This window comes from Gavialis gangeticus, unplaced genomic scaffold (assembly GCF_001723915.1).
Source record: "Gavialis gangeticus isolate Ggan-Ray unplaced genomic scaffold, GavGan_comp1, whole genome shotgun sequence".
NCBI classification, from domain to species: Eukaryota; Metazoa; Chordata; order Crocodylia; family Gavialidae; genus Gavialis; species Gavialis gangeticus.
The window spans coordinates 12,383,145-12,407,137 of record NW_017729017.1 but is presented as its reverse complement, the minus strand read 5'-3'; the positions used below and the strand labels follow the sequence as shown (position 1 = coordinate 12,407,137).

Here is a 23,993-nt window from a genome sequence, read left to right as displayed (position 1 = left end):
CAGGGTCATCAAACTTAAAAATTCCTTGCTGTGGGAGGCAACATGGTCTAAAGGCTGGAGTGGTGAATGAGGTATCGGGAACTTGCAAATTTAAATCCTGCCTTTGCCAATGACTTGCTGTGTGGCCTGTGGAAAACTTGCGACTGTTTCCCTACCTCACAGGGCTGTTGATAGGATGGATTGATGGTTTTTTGCAATGGTACTGTACATAAGTGCTAGGCCTTATATATACAGACCACCATGGTATTTCTGGGAGATCTGCAGCATGTGGTTGAATGTACATACTTCTAAAGGCAAAAGAGTCTCTTCTGAGTTCTTGAGGATCTCTGGCTACAATCTGGCTGCACAAAAAGCTTCTTTAAAGTTGCTGATTCACATAACGTCAGAAGAAATTTGATTGCAAGTGTTCAGTGAATACAGTCCATCATAACACTTTCTACTTTTTAGAAGATGAAGCAATGCAAATGACGTGTGCTATGGCTGTTTTCCCTGAGTGGCAGAACATTGCTGCCTCATATATTTTAATCCAGAAACACCAGCAAAGAAATCTGAAATAGTTCCAAGCTGCCTTAAATGTTGAATATCAGCTATAGTATATGAAAGCATATTTCATATCCCTTTTGCATCTGGATTCACATATATGCTTACATTATAACAAATTGTACAAATGTTTTCAGTGGTCTGAACATCTTGGTTGTTCAGAAATGCAAGTTCAAAACCTATGATGCTGGGGCACAAGCAAGGGTTTGATAGAGACAAATCCCAACATGCACCCAGGTGTTTGTGCAGAAGCAAAAAACAACTCCAGTGCAGACTTGTGTTTACATCTAAAACCACACAGGTGTCTGTTCACATGTAATTTTGCACATATGGAAACCAGGTAAAATCCAACTGAACTATGACTCTGGAAGATAGAGAAATAGATTTAATTCCAGGATTCTGTTATATCTGGTGAAATGCTGTCCAGTTAGACTTTCCAATTGCTTTTTAAATGCCAGATGTTGAACTGGACTGTGATGGTTCCATAGAACAGAAACACCAGCTGCCAGGAGGTGATAACTGCCACCACCTAAAATACAGTAGAGTGTGTGTTTCACCATTTGAGGACATTTTCCAGAATTTATTTATATGACAGTCAAGTGATAGATCATTTACAGGGTAAGCTGCTGCTGGCTATTGTGACTAGTCAACATTATTACTGTAGTGTCCAAGAACCAACCAAAAAGGGGGACCCAGTATGCTGAATACTGAATGACTAGAGTGGCAGGCAGTTCTGCCGCCTGGGCTGTGCAGTCTAAACAGACAAAATGGAGTAGGGGCAAGTGTATAACACACTGACAGAGAACACTGCGATGCCAGCAGATGTCATGGTAAGGCTGTGGGGTGTGGATTTAGTTAGAGGGCTGGCAAGTAGGTATGAAAGGGTTGAATAAGATGGGGTGGTGGAGGGGAGAGGGTAGGAGACAGGTGTGGGGTGAAACTGAAGTGAGGGACCATGAGAGAGGGAAGGGTTTTAAGTCAGCACAGGGTAGAGGGTGTCCATCCAGTCCTAAAAGATTTCTGAATACTAAAAGGTTCCTGTCTTGGCAGCTTCTGCAGCTTTTTAGACCAGCTGGAGTCTGGCTGGCTCCTTCCTGCAGTTTTACCTCAAGCCAGATGGCGAGGGAGGGGAGAAGTTAAAAGAAACCCCTTGGGTGCTAATGCCTTCAGGGTGCAGAGGGTCTCTCATGCTCAGTCATGAATCTGGAGAAGTGCTGAAGGGAGGGGATGCCCCTGGTCAGTATTTTCCCCTTCCTTCCAGTGCAGCAGTCCCTGTTTTGGTGACTGCTGCTTCAGAGCCAGAAATTCTAGTAGAAAGAATGGCAGGATTTGATGCAATTCTTTTATTGATCCTGAAGTGGCTGATGCAAAATCTAATTTCAGGTTTCTTTGTTTTTCTTTCACACACTGAATTTTGTTAAGGACTAAACTAGGAAGTAAATAGATTTTACTCTTATTTCTCTTCACAGAACTCAACAGTGACAATTGAAGAATTTCACTGCAAGCTCCAAGAAGCTACCAACTTCCCTTTACGTCCCTTTGTGATTCCATTTCTGAAGGTGATGGCTTCATATAATGTTTGGCAGCATGTATCTGCTGGGAGCCAATAAACAGAAAGCTCTGCTTTCAAGTGGTAGAACAATTGTACTTAAAGTCTAAGACTGTCTAGAACAGGCGGGCAATTATTTGGGTCCAGGGGCAATATAGGGAGTTTCTAGTGAGCTGTCATAGGCCAGATCAGCACCCCCCACCCCCATACCCCCATTGCACAGCAACTCACTAAAACTCCCTATGGGGCTTTGAGTAAGTGGTGAGCAGTGTTTGAGGATGGGTGAGGTGAGGATCATGGGGCCAGGTCGCAGGGCAGTCACAGCTCGAGGCTTTGAGGATGTGTGGGGGAGGGGTACAGTACAGAGGAGGGGCATGGGGGTTAGGGACTGCCTGGGTGCTAGATTCCAGGAGCTGGCCAGAGGTGTGGGAAGGTACGGAGCATGTGCAGCAGAGCTTGCCCAAATGGTGTGGCCTGTGGCTGCCCCAACTGCACTCTGCAACAGACCAGGCCCCACCCACTCCCCTCTGAGGCAGCTTCCATTAGCCCAGCCCCAGCCAGAGTACAGCTTCTGATGGGGCCACAGCTGGCCAGGTGCTGCTTTGCTCCTTTCAGTGACTCCTTCTGCCCCTGCCACACCACTCCATGGGGAGGGGTGGGGGAACTTCAGCAGCAGGGCTCCAGTTCCAGCTCTGGCTCCCAGCTGCCTTCTACCTGTTTCGCTTGTGGGTGGCTGTTCATCATGCCAGGCAGTTGGAGCAGGTAGAAACCAGCCAGGAGCTGGAGCTACAGCCCTGCATGCTGGGGCAGGAGCCACCAGGCTGAAGCTTCCTGCCCATTCAGAGTGACACAACAGGGCCAGGAGTGGGAGGAGGAGTTGCTGCTGGAGGTGAGGGGAGCAGAGCAGCAGCTGGCCAGCTGTAGTTGCTCTGCTGGAAGCTGCATGCACTTCCAGGGCCCAGAGCTGGAGAGACTGTTCTGCTCGTCTTGGCTCTGTCTGTAGCTCCTCTTTCTGCTTCTGCCCCTGCTGCACCACTCCATGTGGGCAGAGGGGGGAAGCTTCAGCCAGACAGCTCCTGCCCCAGCAGATGGGCTCCGGCTTCAGCTGTTGGCTGCCTTTCACCTGTTCCACCTGCCTGCAGGTGGCTGGTCATTGTGCGGAGCGGGTGGAAGGCAGCTGGGAGCTAGAGCTAGAGCCAGAGCCCCACATGCTGAGGCAAGAGCTGCACAGCTGAGCCCCCTCCCCCCCACACCCAGTTGGCACAGCTGGAGGTGAGGGGAGCACAGCAACCGCTGGCTGGCTGCAGCCACACCAGGAACAGCGCCCCCAGAAGCTGCGCACACTGGTTGGGACCTGGGCCAGCAGATTCAGGCAGGAGTGTAGCGCACCATGGAGGCAGCCATAGGCTGGATTCAGTCAGTTGGTGGACCAGATCTGGCCCACAGGCCATATTCTGCCCACCCCTAGTCTAGAAAATACACTAGTTGTGACCCTGTATGACCAGCGTAGGTGTAAATTATAACTTAACCATGGGCATCCTGATAAGGTCTGAATTTCCAAATACCGTATTTACCCAAACGCAAGACAACTTTGAATTTAAGATGCTTTCCCAATAAGTAGATTCTATACAGGGAAATTATAGATTTGTTATAATTTTTTTATGTCTATAATCTAATTAGGCTGCAGGGGGTTGCTGAGGCAGAGGTTGAGGGGGCAGGCATAGGTAAAAGGAGGCAGAGGATTGTGGGGGGAAGGTTCCCCCACCCCCATATCCACCTCATGGTCTTCCCCATGCTCCCTCCACCTAGCTTGCCCTTCCTCCACCAAACAAGCTTGGGACTCAGCTTCAACCCCAAGCCCAGGGCCAGATCTGGAGTTGAGCTGCTGCCTGCCCTGGGCTGGTATTCAAATCTAAGATGAAGCTGTCTCTTTCACTGTGGTGTCTGGGGAAATAACTTGTCTTTGATTTGAATAAATATGGTACATTTCTCACAAGATTTATATTTCCCTCACTGCTTATCTCCAAGTATCAGAATTTATTTCTTATTTACTCCATAGTACTTTCTGCAAATGAATTGGACATGTTTTGACCAGAGGATACAGGAGTACCTAGAGAAGGGATCTTCTGCGGTTTTAAAGAAATTATGGATTGTAGCAAAAACAAATCAATAAGTGTAATTTAATTTTGAATCTTCTCTGCTTTAGAGAAGTGCTAAAGGTATAAAACCTATGCTAAATGTTTATATAGCAGTCTAGGATAGCCCAATCAATATATATTAGGGTATATATCACAGACCACATAATAGCCCACTGTGTCTAATTATGTGTTTTAAAAAAAAAACAAACACAAACAAACAAAGCAGAGCTCAGCTGTTGACTTGATCAAGTCTCACTTCCAAATTTAAAAGTCTTCAAAATGATTAAGGTGATGGAAGCACAGAAAGATCCTTGTGTAACTTATTTTTATTAGGAAACAAATTTTAGGCCATCTCTAGGTCTCACAAGAACAGTTGTCTTTACATAAGTATGTATTACCTCTACAAACAGTTTCACCACCTTTCTTATGAACAGCAAGGTTAATTACTGAAGAGGTGATGCTAATTTTAAACCAGAGGTTATAGTCACGGTATCTTGACCAGTAACTTGAGTTGAACCATAGTCTAGGTTCTTGACCTTACAGTCCAAAGCTGAACTGCCTCTTGCTTTCTAGGCCAACCTTCCACTGCTGCAGAGGGAGCTGCTGCATTGTGCCCGAGCTGCCAAGCAAACACCATCCCAGTACCTGGCCCAGCATGAGCACATTCTTCTCAACACAAACACCACATCCCCAGCTGACTCCTCTGAGCTGCTGATTGAGGTGAATGGAAATGGAAAAAGACACAGTCCAGACAGGTAAAGGGAACTGCATATTCTATTCAGCTCCTCACCTGTCAACCTGTTACCAGAACATCTTGCCCAACATAGTTCCATCCAATCTAACTAAAAAATTCTGTGCGTGGGAGGCTACAGCTCATGAGATTTACTTTCCAGGTTGCTTTACTATTCAGGAGAATCTCTGGGAGAGTGACTTGTGGGCTGAATGTTGTCTTCTTCAGGCTGACCAGATGGCTGCTTCCTAAAGTTTTTTGTGGGGATTGGCGCGCACAGGGTGTGGTAGGGTGTTCTAGTGGGTGTTCTGGTGTCTTTGTTAGTTGCATTTTGAGTCCTTGCAAAGGAAGTGCTTAGAGTTTAGACAACAACAACTAGAAGTTCCTATGAAATAATTTTAGAAAAACAAAAAAATTATTGGAAACCAAAATTTCTTGCTTTAAAACCCCAGATCTTTCCATTCTTCAACTAGTCATCTTCCTGCTGACAGACACCTGCCTCTCTCGGTTTGTTTGTAGAAGAGAAGACAGTAGTTTTGAGAGAGATCCACTGCCATCTGAGCCTCCTGCCAAGCGAGTGTGCACCATTAGTCCGGCTCCTCGGCACAGTCCCGCTCTGACCCTTCCACTCATGAATGCCGCTGGGCAGTTCCACCCAACCCCACCTCCTCTTCAACACTACACCTTGGAAGATATTGCAACTTCCCACCTTTACAGAGATCCCAGCAAGATGCTTGAGCACAGGGATATGCGTGACAGACACAGCAGTCTTGGTAAAAAAAAAAAAAAAAAAAAAAAAAAAAAAAAAAAAAAAAACCACATTCCCCCTTTGTTTTGTAATATATGACACATTAGGATGCTTTTGGAGTTGTCCATTATATAAAATGGCACAGCTGGGCACCATACAGTGGCGTATTTCTATTTCTACCCCTCCAAAAAAACAAAAAACGTATTTTCCAGAAAGCTTTTTCTGTAAGGAAATCCATTTTTGAGGGCCTATATTTGAGATGGCCCTTTCTCACAACTGTTTGAAATACAATGTAAGTGGAGCTGTTTGCAGCATTTCTAGTTGTGCCTTTCCAGACTGGGGACTAAGGGGAAATTTTGTATACAAGAACTGGCTCCTCAAGATGAACAAATCCAAAGTAGCAGCTAGAACTTTTATCTCCTGCAGGACAGCAAGTACAGGCTCCAAATACTTTTCAGCTAGGCCAGCTCCTTTTTGCCTGGCTTTGTTTGGCAGTAAATACATTCATTTAAATTTTAACTTCTATTGTGTTGAGAAAATAAAAATATGTTGGGATGGGATTTTAAAAGCACAGAAAGGGCTCCTGTGTCATAATGTTTTGCTACCATTTGAGATGTCTGCCTGACTTCTTAGACGCATTTGAAAATTCACCCTTCTGTTGTTGAAATACATTTTATTAGTAGTAGTATTTAACCTTTACACTGTGGTACTGCTCAGAGGTAACAACTAGGTTGTCTCATAAATGAACTAATCCTATCTGATCATCATTCTGGCTGTAATTCATAACAGGTTTGAATGGAGGCTATCAGGATGAACTGGTGGACCACCGTTTAACAGAGAGAGAGTGGGCTGATGAGTGGAAGCATCTTGATCATGTAAGGAATGGGAGTGGAATTCTTTTGGGTCTGCAACAGCCAAGCTCCTCCCCCCTCTCACAGTCATAGCTGCTATGTTTTATATGATTCTGGTATGAATCTGTTTCCTAAGTGGCCCATTTTTATGAATGATCTGGGCAGTGGACAGTAGATATGGCAGGCATAACCTGTTACAGAAGTTGGTGCACATATCCCAGGCATTATTTACCTAGAGTCAGTGGAAAGTAAGGAAGACGTAAGTTTGCCCTTCCTCACTTCCAGTTTTTTCCCTGATCTTTCTGATTCTTGTAGCTCTTATTAATTCATCTGCAGTCTTCTCTTCTTCAGTGCAGACAGAGAAAGTGTCTGAAATGCCTTTCCTTATGTAGTGTTTCACGATTGGGTTTGACTAACGCTCATTCTTCCCCTCTGCACTGAGCTGTCTTTCTTTCTTATGAAGTCTGTAGTGTTAGGAAGCAATGGTCAGTGGTTAGTGCTCCTTGAGTTCTGCCCATGCCATTTAAATAGAAAACCTGAAAATCGTTCTTACAAATTTAGGTTTTCTCTGTAACAGGGTTGGCCACAGGTATAAAGCCATGTGCTTTACTATATTTCTATATGTAATGAGCATTAACATGATCTTTTAATATACTCTGTGGCAGCAGTCAGAAATCTCAACATAGCACCTTCACTTCCACCCATGGCTGCCCAGTCCAGCCAGTTTGCCCTAACATTTTACCTGCCAAGCATGGGCTAAAATACAGCTAAGACCCCAGCATTTTCCCATGCTATACAAGTGTGCATTTGGCACAAGCATCTGTTGCAAAGAGGCCTTAAGGCTAAATAGTAGAGTTTTACAGAACTTTGCATAGAACGTCTCACAGCTCATACTTGTTTCATCAGAGTCTGCTGTCTAGAAGTCATCACTATGATATATGAAGAGTACTAGTCAATAATCATTTTCACACTTGTATGGGCACTAAAATTCCTATTGTATTTAAACGGTGCCACTAATTTTTTCCTAACAAAGCTCTGATTACTTGTAATAGCTGGGTTTGGGCTAAAGTATGCAAATGGCTTTGTTTTTATGAAGGCAATTGAAAGAGCATTCTGCAAGGAAGAAAAGAGCAGGAGGTAAAATATTTTATGGACACTACAGAGCAATGTGAGAGAATTGTAACAGTTCCATCTAATTATAAAAAATGAATATTTTTAATGTAGCATTTAGCAGCAATGTGGCACACTGCCTCCTTGGTTCTTTTTGTAAAGCAAGGTCTGATAATAAATGTGCCCACGTGGCACAGACTTGTGCCTGTGTGACAGCTGTCATGTTGGCTTGCATATATGGTATTGAAATTGGGATCTTGAGAACATCAGCTGCTATGGCTTGACTTTACGAACCTTTTACAGCCCTGTGTTTGCTCTTTTATTGGGTGGATTAAGCACTTGGGAGTTGTCCTGTAACATATATTCACCACAGAGGAGCAAATACCCGTGTCCATCAAAACACTCTATGGCATATCATCTAGGTAGTTTGGGATACAGTCATATGATAAAAGAGAGAAACGTTTGAAGAAAGTAAACGAATCCTAAATTACAGCTAGTAAATGAATCTTATCCATAAGTAGGATATGCCGGTTTATCAGCAGCTATGCATTCCTTCTGCTAGAAAAAATCCATGGGAAGCACCATGCTCTCCCTTGCTTTTGTGGTGATAACATGTTGAACCAGAATTCTGAAAACAGCCTGCTCCCACTTAATCCTTTCAAGTATATTTTTATAAATATTAGGACTTCATCCTTTTGCATGCCTGATGTGAAATAGGCTGAGCTTGTATGGCCCCAAGAAAGTTCTGCTTTGCAAAGTAGTGGCTTAATATAAATTTGCAGAAAAAAAAACAAATAACCACCCCTCCTCTCCCTAGTTATTTTTAAAGTACAGCTTGGTTTACTTATATTTAAATAAATAAATATCTATATGATTTATTTATATTTTATATACCCCATTCATATATATAAAAATAACTTTGTCTGCAGCAGCAGTGGATTTGAATTCAGTGACCCAAAACTTTTAGTCATAAGTACCATGCTCCTAGGAACCCACCGTCATGGATCTGAAGATGGTACTGCGTAACCTATTTGAATAATACTGTATCAAAATAATGAGGCAATCACAGTCAACATAAAATTATACTCTTCTTTAGTTTTTTTCTTGGAATTTTTGTATCTCTGCTTTTCTTCTTACATGCAGCTGATGCCACAAGTTCTACATGAACAGAGTGGTCTAGCTGCTGGGAAAGTAAATTCTCATTTTGGCAGCTCGCACTAAGAAAATATTTTCTAATACGGAGGAAAACAAATAAAGTTGTCTTTCCCCAGTTCTGAATATTTATCCTTCCATCCCACACAGGCATTGAATTGCATCATGGAAATGGTGGAGAAAACTAGGCGCTCCATGGCAGTTCTACGACGTTGTCAAGAGGCTGACCGGGAGGAGCTGAACTACTGGAAGAGGCGGTATAGTGAGACTGCAGACACACGGAAAGGTGGGAGTGAACTCATCTCAAGGCAACACAGTCCTGGGAGCTCTGACTCCATCAGCAGTGGTAAGAGGCAGCGGGAAATGTTGCTGTGTTGTACTGTGACCAAAATTGTAGGGGTTGCTTGCTGGTCACTAGAGTCTATGGTTATGTAGCAACATCCTTCAGATGTGGAGAAGTGACCAAACCTAAAGTTAAAATGTTACCCTTTGGTTCATCAGATGTCTGATCTAAAAACTGCATAGTAACACTGAAAGCAGAGTAGACAAAAATCAATAATTAAAAAAAATATTTTTAAATGTGAATATAGTTTTCCTTTTAAAAAATAAAACTATTTCAATTCATGAGAAAGCATGAAAAACCTTTATTCAGGTTTAAACTGACTATAACTACTGAAATACATTAATCAGTCATTTAATTTACATTTGCCACTAAAGTTTTTTTTTTGAAGGAAGTCAGGCAACAAATCCAGTGGAACTCACTGGCTAAACAAACACCTGAACCCAGCGTTTGTTGAAATGTTAAACCATCTTTGGATATTAGTAGCTGCTTCCGCAGGTGCAGAGAGTGTCTTTTTTTTTTCGTCTCCTGTTTGTTTATCTCAGGGCTGCACACCCTTCCCCCCTTGCTTCCTCACCCTCCACTTCTGCACCATACTGCAGACTCCCCTGGTGCTGGGGGCTCTGCTGCCCTGCCACCTGTGCTGGGAACAGGAAGTGAAAGCTGAGGGAGGAGGATTCTAGAGACACAACAGCCCGGTAAGAGCTTTGGGCTGCATATTAATCGTTTGTTGACTGCATGCAGCCTGCAGCTGCTAGTTAGGCCTGACTTGGGTAGTTCAATTGAATGACCTGTTCGTTCATAATTGGGAAACTAGTTAGAAGATGCAAAAGCAGAAAAGCTAATTTTCCTCTTCCAATCTATGAAGAAAGAGAAGAAGTTTCAGAAAATGAAATCTACTAGTTCTAAAATTTTGCAAGTTTTGGTGCTTACAGATGATTTTTCCTTTATTAAGTAGAACAGTTAGTTTGAAGTGCAAAAAAGGTTTCAATAAATTCACTGATTTCCTTCTGCAAAAAGCACACTTATGATACTTTTATTTAACTAATAAAATCATTTTGAAATGCTTATAAGTGTATTTGCATTGAACTCCATTTTCCATTTAAATACAGCTTAATACAAATGATGAATGAAAAATGAATCCTCTTCCAGGAAATAAGAAATGTGGTGTTTGCCATAATAATACATTTAAAAATTAAGATTCTGAATATATATATATATTAAACAATATAGCCTTTTAAATACCGTGTATGTACGCATCCTTCTACCTAGCAAAATAGTGTACCAAATTTAGTGTCAAGGCTATATTTAATTGTAAATCATGTTTTAATAGCTGCCAATCAATGAAACAGTTTTCTCGGAAAATTACTAACAGGTACAAAGGCAAAACAAGACTAAAAATGATTATTCAAATCTTACAGGCTGATTTAAAACCTGATTATAAATCCATGTTTAATTTACTTGATTTAAATTTAATTAACCCTTCTTGCAAGGCAGATTCAGATGGTATCGTATGCCTTGAAATATACATGTGACAGCAAGTGAATGAAAAGAACTAAAAATAGTGTGTATACTTTGAAACTGAAAGAGATTTTCCAGATTAGACTTTGCTCTAATTTGGAAGCGTTATATAATCTAGAAGTGGATAGCTGAATATCTGCTTGATTTTTTTGCATTCTGATTGCACCCCAGATATAGTGCATGTTCTCTTCTCTTCTTTAAATCTAAAAGATAGGAAACTATTTTCACTGTAATTTTTTAGGCCATAAAGTAGTATCACCTGTGTCAAAAACTGACCAGGAACTTGATTTGTTTTTTGAGGCACATTTTCATTATTCAGAAATCCTACACTGAATCTGTTTAAAGCAATGATGAAAGTACAGCCCAGTATTTGGGCATGCTTCATAATTCAGAAGTACTGTCTTTAACGGCATACCAAGGATTCTTTTTGAAAATATGTTTGGCATATTAAAAAATGGAGTTATCTGTTTGTCTTCCAAATTCCAGATCAAATAGGTTCAACTTTATTTTTAAAATGTCTCTTGCTTTTGTCTTTATATTTCACTGCCTTCCAGATTCACAGGGGCTCTGAAAGTCAAGCAGATTCTTTCCTTTTTTTTCTTTGCCATTGACAATAACAGTTCTATACGCAAAATTTCCACCTTTTGACACCTGTGTAGCTTTGTTGCTTCAGTGGTGTTATACATATTTTACTGCCAGGAGTTCAGCCTAAACAGCCCTATGGATAGAGCAAGAGGAATAAAACTGGGCAACCTCCCTCCTTTAAATTACTCTGTATGGCTAACTGCAGTATAAAAACCAGTGACAACTTATCCTTCTGCCTTTCATTACTCAGTTATAACTGGAGAGCAGACCTATTAAGCACAGTAGATTACATTGAACATACTCACATTTCAGAGGAGAACAGTGGTTTAAGGCAGGTCAAGGCCATAAATATAGCTACAGCACCAAGGTATTAAAATTTACTTAAGATGAGGTATCTTGTTGATCTGTTTTCTCTTTATGGGCCAAAATATTGAGTTCTTTCATTTCAATGCTCTTAAGCCAGAGGGTGCAGTTAGATTAGAAACCTCAATCAGTGAAATAAATGTAATTATTTAGAGTATGTCCTCCAGTGATTTATAAGAATTTGAGAAAAAAAATTATATGAAATTGTCCCTCTTCCATTACTTTCCATTACCTTTTGTCTACTTTTATTTCTCTGAGCTCAGTTAGACATTCATTAGAAAATTGTTTAAGTACCAGATAAGGATTTGCATTAAAGCCAAAGTACTGGATTTCTGAATACTTTACAGTGTAAATATACTCTGTGTGTTTGATCACGCATTTGCATTAGGAAGTATTGCGCATGGGAGTTAGGGGTACAGCCTCTAAATCAGAACTTCCTTGGCCTTAAATGCTGGGGGCTCTGAGTGAAAGAGGAACAGTGGAAAAAACCTGGATCATACCCAGTTCACTCTCCATTTCAGCATCTACTCTCTGCCACTGTGTAATGCAGGATACTAGGTAAGATGGACCTGTAGTCTGACCCAGTAAACAGCAGTTCTTATGTTCTTGTTCATGACATCAAATAAAAGCATACTTTACTAGCAACTATCACTTTTGATCTCACCAGGTTTGTTCTAGTATTTAGTTTTGTACACCTATAGCTTTAAAAGATCCCAAAGTATGTTTATGTATCAGTTAAAGTCTTTGAATTGCATTTGGGATCCTTGTGAATGAAATGTGCTATATTTGATGCAAGACATTCTTAATATAGATTGATGTTCAGAATGACTGGACAGCGTAGATGTTTGGGAGATACTTTATACTAATACACTATATTTAAAAATATCAGAAGATGGAAATGGAATGTGCTGTGCAATGAATTATGCAGGACACTAATTGAAAGATGCAATTTATCATCTAGCCATTTGATGAATGTGCTTAGCTGAAGATTTTCCCTTTTGCTTGCTTTTGATTTTCTCTATTAACCCTGCCTATTGTTGCTTTAGCTAAGTATATAGATATTGTTAACGGACTCGCATAGCTTTCCTGAGGGGTTTAATGTAGCTTTTAAGAAACATAATTCCCAGAGAGAAGATGCTAGTGATCCTTAAATCCCTCCCTTGTTTCAACAGATTCCCTGCGGGAGTTCAGCAGCAGGTCAGGGACAGGCTATGTCACTGAAGAGATATGGAAAAAAGCTGGTAAGTATTTATGGATGGTCACTTAATAGATTTGCCTTGAGGTAAGTGAATAAACACATGACACAACAAAGAGCCCAATGCAATAGAGCAGTTGTAGAAAAATGCCATGAATGTGCAGTTCCCCTGTTGGCTGTTACATGCTAGACTGAAGTTCATAAAATCATAGAAAATTAGAGTTGGATGGGACCTCAGGAGGTCATCTAATCCCAACCCCCTGCTCAAAGCAGGACCATCCCCAACTAGATCATTCCAGGAAAGGCTTTGTCAAGCCAGGCCTTAAAAACCCCCAAGGATGGAGATTTTGCCACCTAAGTAACCTGTTACAGTGCTTCATACCCCTACTAGTGAGAGAATTTTTCCTAATATCCAACTTAAACATCCCTTGCTGCAACTTGACCTAAGCATAAACTTGATGTGCTTGTACATTTTGGAAATTATCATGATACATACCTACCCAGAAAGGGAAATGTATGGTGACATTGCAGACACACATTTTTGCAACTTGAGAAAATGCGAATTTGAACTTGCAGTGTCCAGTACTTGAATATGCCAGTTTTGAGTAATAAATGGGGGAAACTCATTGCAGCACAGCTTTATGTATACTAGCCTCAGTTCTTCTGTTTCTTGTGCCTTCAGTCGGCTTAGTTTTCTGGCATCTCTTTTTGCATTCTCTTGATTTTTCTCCTGCCTTGATTTACAGCAATATATTGGTTCACAGCAGCTTCTCTTAATAGGCTACTAACCAAACATAGTTAACATCTGGAGGGCGGTTGCTAAGGTGCACAGAACTAGTTGGTTGGTTTAGTAAAGTTTCCAGTGGTCAGGCTTATCATAGTGCCAGCTGTCTTGATTGCTAATTGCACTTCTATGGAAGCAGCCTCAGTTGACCAACCTTCCTTCTCTTAAGATGGTATTTCCAGGTCATGCTGAGGTACACTGACACAGGACACTGTTCTTATCTGCTTGTCTCCTCAGTGTGTCTGATCCAAAATTAAACAGTTGGGAGTGGTTTCCATCCTAGAGATTTTTCCTTCCTATCTGCAGTCTCTTCCCTCCAAAGCTTGTTTCGCTTGAGAAGCTGGTTGACAAGGTTGTTGTTTCCTTCCAGAAGAAGCTGTGAATGAGGTGAAGCGCCAAGCCATGTCTGAGGTACAGAAAGCTGTTGCTGAGGCCGAGCAGAAAGCATTTGAAATGATTGCATCAGAGAGGGCTCGAATGGAGCAAACCATTGCAGATGCAAAGCGCCAGGCTACAGAGGATGCTTTCCTAGTAATAAATGAGCAGGAAGAATCTACGGAGGTGAGGAGCCAAAGTAGGCTTGGGACCACCGGGGCATGTTCTAGGGTGAGAGATTCAAAGGTACAGAAATGGATTGGGCCCTGAAATTTCATTACTCTTTTTTAAAAACCTCATCTGGTCAACAAATAATAAACTGATCTACAGTACTGGAGTCTAACAAGAGTTTTACCAGTGACTTTGACTGTAGATTTAATCTAGAAATAATGGGCATTTTTGCACTTGGAAGGACCGTGGCACTGGGCTCTTTGAAAAGTGGCCAGAGCTGCGTCGCTTACAGTTCTATAAGCAGCAAAATGCACATCAGCGCTGAGAAAATGGCGCCGGTGCACTTTTGAACTAAAACACCTCCCAAGTGGCAGATCTCCAATGCATTACGTGATGAAAAGGTATGTGTATAAATGCCCAATTACTTTTGATGTGCTCTGAAATGTGTACAGGTGGCCACCTATTTAGCTGTTGAAAGACAAGATCTAAAAGGATCATCATGAATTGCAGACCTTACTATATCTACTATAGAGGTGCTTCAGATTTATGCAGGTATAAGCACAAGGAAAATGAGGCCCATCAAATAGTTCTGCTCCACTTTTCTCAGCCTACAACTAGTCTTAAGCAACTAATTTGTTTTACAGTCTGCCGGAGTCTGTGAGGCGGTTATTTTGTATTTTACAAATTGGTTTGTATTTTAAATCAATTTAAAATCCTCCAGTATTCTAATTTGATTCCTCACTTTGTTCCAAATGAATATTCAAAATGACAAACCTCATTATTTAATAGTTGGTCCTGGCATCCATCTGTCTGGGCAAACCACTATGGTGACTACCATCTTGGCTACGGGACTGTGCATTGTCTTGCAAAACACGTGCTATACAGCAGATAAACTTCACTGCACAAATAGTATCAATAATATTATCTTTAGTCAGATCCACAAAATCTAACAGAGCCTCAACAATCTTGAGCAACGTAGTGTGAAATTTTAATTAATGATGATCCTTCCTGGACCAAAGAAACACAAATTACACCCAGCAGAATATTTGCCTGTTTTATAGAGTGCATTTTGATTCTGCCAATGAGAAAGGGAGAACTGGGAGAAACGACAAGGAAAAAAATTGTTTTAGAAATTATTTCTAACCTTAGCCACTAGTAACACCTAATATTATTAACATGGAAATTTGGTTCTTGTAACTTTCAAATTCTATTTATTTTCAGTAAAGCGAATAATTTAGTTAATTCCTTTTCCTGATTTTTATGTGCCATGACAGTGCCACCACATTAAAAGCAGGACTAACATAATGGTTTCATCAGTATTTCTCCACTACTAGTAACAGCTCCAGTCCTTCCCAGTAGTCAGTTGACTGGTTACCTTAGATTCCTCTCTCTCCTCTAACCCCCTCTTCCCTCCCCAACATTAAGGCTTTTACCAAATGATATCCACCCAGGATTTTTTCTAATGCTAATTACTTACCCTTCATTTCCCTTCTGTGATAGGTCCCTTAAAGCATTTTGTGCACAGTGATAATCAGGGAGATTTGAATGCAAATGCACAGAGGTAATGGAGGGCAGATAGTAATTTTTTTGTTGAAAACTGAGATCCATTCAAGTCACCTTAAAGAAAAAAAACAAAGCTACATTTCAGAGATGCATTTTTTTAAAGAAGAATCTTGATATGCTTCTCCCTAAAGTACTATATATCTTAATAAATGAAGTGGATTTGTGATAAGGTGAGTTTAGAAAGTGAAGGCTGAACGACAAGTTGCTAGTACAAACTCTTTGATTGCCTGGAAGGCCAGAGAGAAAGGAACTATGCTTCTCTTACCAGTTCTGTGTAATAATAGATGCTGAATTAGATTTCTGGAACTCTTGTTCTTCCAAAAGTTTTCAAAGCCTTTTGCAAGCTCTAGCATGAGCATGTCGGTCCCTTGGTGTCCTTTTGCTTTATTTCCTGCCCTCATTGCCCCAGTTCCTATTAGGCTTCTGGAGCATTTCCACATTTGCGTGTCTGACTTGTTTTGGTTCTGTATTTTCCAAGGGAGGATCTAATGACATCCTGTCTGTGAGCTAGCACGTTCCCCCCCCTTGTTCTTTGCTAGGTGCTCAGTTCATGTGAAACGATGATTGCATTTGGGAGAAAATAATATGACCTTCATCTCCTTGTCCTTGGAGTGTTGTGTAGTTCAAAACACTTCTGTGATCATGCTGTAATGCAACATGGCTCTACATGGAGAAAATGGGCTGGAAAATCATATCTGAGCATAATGTACCAGGAGGTCTGAAGAGGCTTGTTATGACAGCTCTCTGTAGTGGCGTCAGGGATGCATCTTGGCTGCTATTGAAAAATGTGGATGTGGCCAAACTTCCCTCATTAACTCAGATTCCTCCACTGTAAATGGCTGGGTATTGCCAGACCTATTGTAAATAATGTATCACTGTAGAATGGCACTGCTTACCCAGTTCTCAAGGAGTCTTTAGTATGGAAGGAGCTATATGCAGTGCCATTAAGAAAAGAAACTAAAAGAACTTAATGTAGATATATTTCCAAGCTAAACCTATGAGGGAAAGATATAGCAAGCATCTGAAGTGAGCAGATAAAAAGACTGGAAGGAGGTACATAGAGAGGTACAGAAGTTGAAATTAAGAAAAGGATTTCTAGCTGAAATATTGAGGCATATATTTTCTGAGTGAAATGTGTTAGATTGTGCAGTGTTCTCCATGAAAGTGGTGAGGGCCCCCTGAGGTGATGCATTTAAAACTAGATTGTTGAGGGTCAGGGCATGTCTACGTGTGCATTAATGCACTTTTACTAAATCACGTTAAATTTATTACCTTCAATATGAGGTACTAAATACATGTGCAGTAGGTTGTGCTAATGCTCAGTAGTGCAAGTGCATGCATTTTAAGTGACAATATGCAGTAGCCTATTCTACTGCGCATTAGCTTATTAACATGGTTTTATATGCACCACTTGAATGTGCAGTAGAATAGGCTACTGTTCATTAAAGCAAACATGTAGACACGCCTACAGAGACTTAACAAAAACCCAGGTAGATCTTTCTCTCTCTAACTTCTGTGTTGCTTCTGTGGTGTGTATTATTCATTAAGCAACATTTAAACACTAGAGTCACTCCAGTTTATTCTGTAATTCATTAAATACGGATTAAAAACAAACTGGTTTTGGCAGAAACGTTAAGCTGTGACCCAGTTTCTCAAGAGTTACTGCAGACTTCAGTGGATTTTTTTTTTCACATTCTGCCTCTCCTGGAAGATAGATGAATCTCCATTACATGCTGACTCTAGAGCAATTCCAGGACCAACTAGCTGGCTTTGGCTCTTTGCTACAAGCCAGTAAAAAATATTGCCAAAAGGTTTGAGGTTCAAATCCACTGGGCTGCCAGAGCTCTTCTTAATTTGTACCTTGTCATATTTTACAAGTGGCTGTCTTTCACAGGACATCTCAAGGGGCTGCTTTCCTAGTCTCTTAGCTGCTCTTTGTTGAAGTGGCAGAAATGAGGAGGTCAATGAAATATGTTTTTTTGGGCAGGATTAGAGTGAGGCACACAGAAAGCTGCTTTTCCACAATAGACTTTGTTCTTCCAGTATGTCTTTGCTAATGCAGAAGTCCAGCTGCAGAAAGCTAATCCTCCAACTCTGCTTCTGTGACCAGCTGCAGTCAGAGCTCCCAGTTTTGGCCTCCTGCCCTTGTGGTCATAACAAACCAGTCTCACATGGTAAGCCCACCAGCTGACGCATCTTCCAGTGTCCAAAGATGTTTTGTTCATCTTCCAGATTGGACTCCCACACTCCGGGAATGGTTTCTCCTGGCAGACAGGTTTCAAGTGAGCCTTTTATTTTCCAAATTAGCTTGTTCCAATCTCTTGTGCGGCTAAGCAGGGGACTAGGCAAATGTTGCACATACAGTGTTGCTGTAATCTCTGTGAAGAGCACTTGGATTGGGCTGATAGGGAAATGTTGCTGCTTAGACCAGGAAATGGAAAAAAGGAGCAGCAGCATACGCAGTATTCCATTTCCTTGCTTGAGGTTGCCTGCACTCAGTTGGGACAGAAGAAAGGGGCTAACACTGGGTGCAGTCTAGCAGGTTATTTCAGTTTTACCACAGACGTGCAGTCAGTGCCTGGACAAGAGCCTGTGTGAAATGGCAAGAGACAGTGGGTTTTTAATTGCTCCTTGGACAAATCAGTGCCTGAAAATTCTACACATGTCCTGTAACCCCTTGTCTTGCAGCCCTCAAAACTGTGAGCGTCCTCCAGAACTGTATTTTACAGCAAAGTGTTTTCCATCTTTCAGAGCTGTTGGAACTGCGGCCGCAAAGCCAGTGAGACCTGCAGTGGATGCAACATTGCCCGGTACTGTGGCTCTTTCTGCCAACACAAAGACTGGGAGAGGCATCATCGAATCTGTGGACAGGGGTTACACAGCCAGGTGAAGCCGCTTGCCCTGCCCACAGGGCGCTCCTCTGCAGCAGCTGCCAAAGCAGTCGATGGAGTACCAAGTCCAGCCCTGGAGAAGACCTCTGCAACCACCTCACGATCTTCTACCCCAGCCTCTGTGACAGCAATAGACACGAATGGACTCTAAATAACAAGGTTTTGTTTAGTACATTTTATTAATTTTCCTATTTTTAGATCTAAAACCCCCTTACAGTTCACAACAATTTGTCAAAACTATACCAACTACTCTAGAACACTGATACTCTGGCTGTTTGTGGGGCTTTTCCCATGCCATTATGCTCCCTTACAGTTCATAAGGAACTCATGCCAGCCTTGCCTCAACACTGGTCTCTAGCAAGTCTTGCATCCAGAAAGCACATCACTAGGACTGTAAGGACTATGGTCTCTCCCTTTTTATTTTAATTTAACTTTATGGAAAGAGTTTTTTGCAGTGGCATGCGAGAGAACCAAGCTAGCCACATACAGTTAGGGATGTTCTAAATAAGGGTGATGTGTGCTGTACTCCTTTCTGCTGGGCAGCTAGGTTACCTGAATGGTCACCTTGCTCAGCTGCTCCTCTTCTCCTGTTGGATAGGCATTTAACTTATTTGAGGACGCTGCATTGTATATGGCTCTGTACCAGCAAAGCCAGCAGTCCCCACCAGTTATTTGGCAGAGCTGATTATCCTCATGGGAGACTCTCATTTGCCAGCACAGTGTAAAATGAGCAGGTTTTTTTGGTTTTAACTCTCCCCACCTTCCCTCATGTCTGAGTAACTGAGAGACTGCAAGGACTGGGTACTCCAGAAGCAAGGAGGATTCTGTTCTGCTGAAGAAAGAATCTAAGTCACAAAACCTGAATTGATAAGTTGATTGCTTTTATATAGCCCCCTTTTTAACTCCTTTCTCTAACTGGACAGTCCACTGTTTTATCAGTTTGGGTAGGAGCCGCTACATTCATGGACTGAATTCAGAGTGCATAGAGTTGTCTAGTGCCCCTTCAGAGTGCATAGAGTTATTTTTGCTGTGCAGAAAGCACTTGTCCACTGCATGCAAATTGTTGGGTTTTGAGTTCTTGATTTTGTTTTTATTAAGCAAATCTTCATACTACTGCAAAGCATCATTTATAGTCTATTCTTTCCAAGCATATTAGCCAAACTATTTAAAAATAAAATCAGAACTTCATATTTCTCATCAATTTTTAAAGCATCCAAGCCTAATGGAAATAGCAGAGCTCTGCTCAACCTGAATTCCAGCCATGTATTTTCCTTACTGCGAAATGCAACTCTTAACACCTGGTTGCACTGCAGTATTTAATCATCTTGTTCAGCATTTAAAGCTGTTCTAAAGATGACTAATTAGACAATTGCAATCTAGCTGGATTGTGACATTCTGTCCAAATTTTGCTAAACTGGCTGTAAGTGGCTGGTTGGATATAAAGGGAATGTTCTAATCTAGGACATGATATGTGTCCAACATTGACCAAACTGGTTCAGTGTATGCAGGGCATACAGAGTTTGCCTGGAGGATTCATCTAAAGATGCCCTACAAGAGCTTGTTAGAGGTGTAGCTAATGCAACTGGAATTGGCATGTGCTTGATTCAAGATTCACACAGATTCCTCGTGCTGCATACCAATAAGATCTAGAACATTGACTGTTGAATAGCATTTGTTACCTAGACTTTTCTTGTGCGATCTTTGGATTGGTGCCAAACAAGGCAAATAGTTCCCAAATTCAATGTGATCACTTAAAAAAAAAAAAAAAAAAGTAGAACCTGGTAACAAAGATGAACTTAATATTCCTTTGGCTGGCAAGAGGCAAAAAGCTAGCTTTCCATTGGCTGTCATTGGTATGTAATGGTAACAAAAGGAGGAAAGTTCAATCCAAAAAACTTCTGGTTTTGAAGAAAGCCACCAAAATATAATATTTGGAACCTGTAGTTTTGTCCTGCAGAAGATTATTACTCATCACAATTCAACCACTTGCTGCAGTTATGGATTACAGATGCATGTAATGGCTGCTCCTGAAACATGATGAATATCAACTTTCCTGCTTCTTCAAGGAAGGAGAGATTGGGCTTGCTTGTGGTGGGCAGGGAGGGAAAACTGTTGTTAATGTCCTGCTAATCTGAACTTGGACTTAGTCCTTCCCTGGGTGTGTACTGTTGCTATGTTTGGGTACAAGTATGTTCAGTTTACATCAGCTAAAAAAAAGTAGCTGATACCTCCTGGATAATGGAAACCTATTTGGAAACTCTTCTTATTCTGGGTAAAATTCTCATTTCTGTTCCCTTTGTTCCTAATTGGTTTGCGGGTATTTGTAGAGAAGCAGTTTATCATATGTGGAGTCCTAGTCCCCTGGTTTGGGATCAAGCCTTTTTAGAACTCAAATTTATCCAGGGTTGGGGAGGAACAGAGAAGAAACTAAAGTATTTATTTTCATGAAATGGTCCTTAGTCATGTACAGCTGGATTCTGCAGTCCCTAAACAATCAGTACTCCCCCTAAAGTCACAGGGAGGTTTAAAGATCTTCTTGATACAATGGGAACCCCTAAAAACATTTAGTTGCCTCAGGTACCTAAGCTACATTGCCCCAATTAGTTGCAGCATCCCCTGTACTTAGCTACAGTTTTGAAATAATAAAGTTGTTAAATTTACCTAAGGGCAACTGCTGTAAAATGAAGCCTAAAAGAATGAGAGAAATACAGCACTATAAGGAATTGTTTGTAAATAGACCGTCTTCCATAGTTTTCATGCAACTTCAACAGCTCTCAATGTATTACAAAAAAACTTAACCCCAGTGTAACTGAATGAATACTAACAGTCATGATTAGAATGATTTTTTTAATGGAATGATAAATGTGAAATTCTGGTATGGAAAGACATGTTGGATTGAGTTCTCTATATTTTTTGTTCATTTAATTCTGTAATAGGAATTTGTTATTTCATTCCTGTGCATAACTTATTTAATGTACTGTATAAAGGAACCCAAACTGTTACAGATGTTATTTAGTTTCTTCTACTCAAAGTAGTCAATAAAAAAGACTATATTCATCATACAGCTTCTATTTTGTCTCTCTCAAAAGAAATAGGGTTTTATGATGCAAAAAAAAGATGCCAGAACCCCTGAGGTTTCTGTAGGAATGCTGCCACAGACCCTCTTGGCTAACAAGAACAATGGGAGAGAAAAACGGTATGTCCAATTTAGGCTGAGCTGTCAATGCACACGAAGGGCCCCAAACCAATCCCACAAATGGCAAGCTCCAAACCTACTCAGGAAGACTGGCTTTTTAGTATGGTAATCAACTACGAATATTTTTCTTCAGCCCCAGATTCCAGTGATACACCCATGTATTCCAGAATACAAAACACATACTTATTAGCCATATTCAACCAGCTGATTGCTGAAAGAGCACTTGAATATGGAGATAAATATCACAGCCAAGAGACTGGCAGGATTTGGGAATTCTGTTATAAACACCGTTTCTGGTCACCTTAGTTCCACAATTTAATATTCCTCTTAAATAATTTGACATTGGCAAAGGAGAGGGGCAAGCTATGGTGATTTTCTTCATCTGAAAGAAGACCAGACAGGTTGTTGGACTGATAACTGGCTATAGAGCCTTATACCTTTACCTCACCAGTTCAAGTCCTACTTGAGCTTATGCTGGCCAATAATTTAGCTATTTTATAGCCTACATGAGCTGAATTGCTTTCAGCTTGGTCCCTAATGGTCAGGGGTCTCCATCACACAAACCACCTTCACTAACTGATACCTCCCCTGGAAGCTGTCTCAGCAAAAAAACCAAGAATTTGTGATGGGCTTTGGAAACGAAAGGATCTTCTTCCCCCAAGAGAGCTCCAGGAGAGAGGTGGGAGAGATCAGACAGATTCATAGATGTTAGGGTTGGAAGGGACCTTAGCAGATCATCTAGTCCAACCCCCTGCCATGGGCAGGAAAGAGCACTAGGGTTAGATGCCCCAGCCAGGTGCCTCTCTAGCCTCTTCTCAAAGACCCCTAAGGTACCACCTCCCTTGGAAGCCCATTCCAGATTTTGGCAACCCTCACCATAGAGTTCTTCCTGATGTCTAACCTAAATCTGCTCTCTGTCAGTTTGTGGCCATTGTTCCTAGTTACTCCAAGGGGTGCCCTGGTAAGCAGAGCATCTCCAATTCCTTGCTGCCCCACCCTGGTGAACTTGTAGGTAGCCACAAGATCACCCCTCAGCCTTCTCTTTTGGAGGCTGAAGAGATCCAGGGCCCTCAATCTCTTCTCATAGGGCTTTGCCTGCAGACCCCTAACCATATGAGTGGCCCTCCTCTGGACCCTCTCAAGGTTATCCACATCCCTTTTGAAGTGTGGCACCCAAAACTGGATGCAGTACTCCAACTGTGGCCTGACTAATACCATATAAAGGGGAAGCATCATCTCCTTGGACCTGTTTGTCATGCATCTACTAATGCATGATAAAGTGCAATTAGCTTTATTGATCACTTCATTACATTGATGACTCATGTTTATCTTGGAGTCAACAGTGATTCCAAGATTCCTTTCTGCTGCTGTGCTGGTGAGAAGGTCCTCCCCCAGGCTGTAAGCATGCTGGTGATTCCTTTTTCCTAGGTGCAGCACCTTGCATTTGTCCTTATTGAACTGCATCCTATTCTGTTTCACCCACTTTTCCAACCTGTCTTGATCCATCTGGATTTGTTCCCTACCTTCAGGTGTGTTAACTTTACCCCATAATTTGGTATCACCTGCAAATTTGGACGGAGTACTTTCCATGCCCTCATCCAAGTCACTGATGAAGACATTGAACAGCACCAGTTCAAGGACCGAGCCTTGTGGGCTACACACATCTTTCCAGGTCGATACTGACCCATTCACCACCACTCTCTGGGTACGACCCCTAAGGCAATTTGTCACCCACCTGGCTTTGTAATCATCTACGTCACAGTCGCTCAGTTTACCTATGAAAATATAATGAGATACTGTATCAAAGGCCTTCTCAAAATCCAAGTAGATGACATCTGCCTCCATTCATGCGTCTAAGCATTTTGTGACCTGGTCATAAAAAGAAACAAGGTTAGTCGGGCAGGATCTACCTGCTATGAATCCATGCTGACTGCCCTTTTAACATTGCTTTCCCCTCTGGACTCCCACAGATGTGATCCTTAATAATTTTTTCAAAGATTTTCCCAAGGGTAAAGATGAGACTAACTGGTTTATAGTTACCTGGATCCTCCTTCCTCCCCTTCTTGAAAACAGGGACCACATTGGCCCTTTTCCAGTCCTCTGGGACCTGGCCTGAGCACCAAGAGTGCTCAAACAGCTGTGCCAGTGGTTCTGCTATGACACTGGCCAGTTCCTTCAGCACCCTTAGATG

General features: G+C 41.6%; 1 protein-coding gene across 3 annotated transcripts in view; it reads left to right on the top strand.

The window, feature by feature from the left end:
* Nucleotides 1-21,668, top strand: part of CBFA2T2 (CBFA2/RUNX1 translocation partner 2) — a 134,528-nt gene extending 112,860 nt beyond the window's left edge. For 2 of the 3 annotated variants that reach the window (XM_019513109.1, XM_019513111.1), the window contains exons 4-11: nucleotides 2,010-2,099; nucleotides 4,801-4,982; nucleotides 5,477-5,730; nucleotides 6,495-6,580; nucleotides 8,969-9,164; nucleotides 12,800-12,868; nucleotides 13,977-14,167; nucleotides 18,467-21,668. In XM_019513109.1, the coding sequence (XP_019368654.1) occupies nucleotides 2,010-2,099; nucleotides 4,801-4,982; nucleotides 5,477-5,730; nucleotides 6,495-6,580; nucleotides 8,969-9,164; nucleotides 12,800-12,868; nucleotides 13,977-14,167; nucleotides 18,467-18,757 (1,359 nt within the window). In that variant the 3' untranslated portion in view covers nucleotides 18,758-21,668. The remainder of the gene's footprint in view (nucleotides 1-2,009; nucleotides 2,100-4,800; nucleotides 4,983-5,476; nucleotides 5,731-6,494; nucleotides 6,581-8,968; nucleotides 9,165-12,799; nucleotides 12,869-13,976; nucleotides 14,168-18,466) is intronic. The other variant, XM_019513110.1, reaches the window with a different exon arrangement.
* The last annotated feature ends 2,325 nt before the right edge of the window (nucleotides 21,669-23,993 follow it).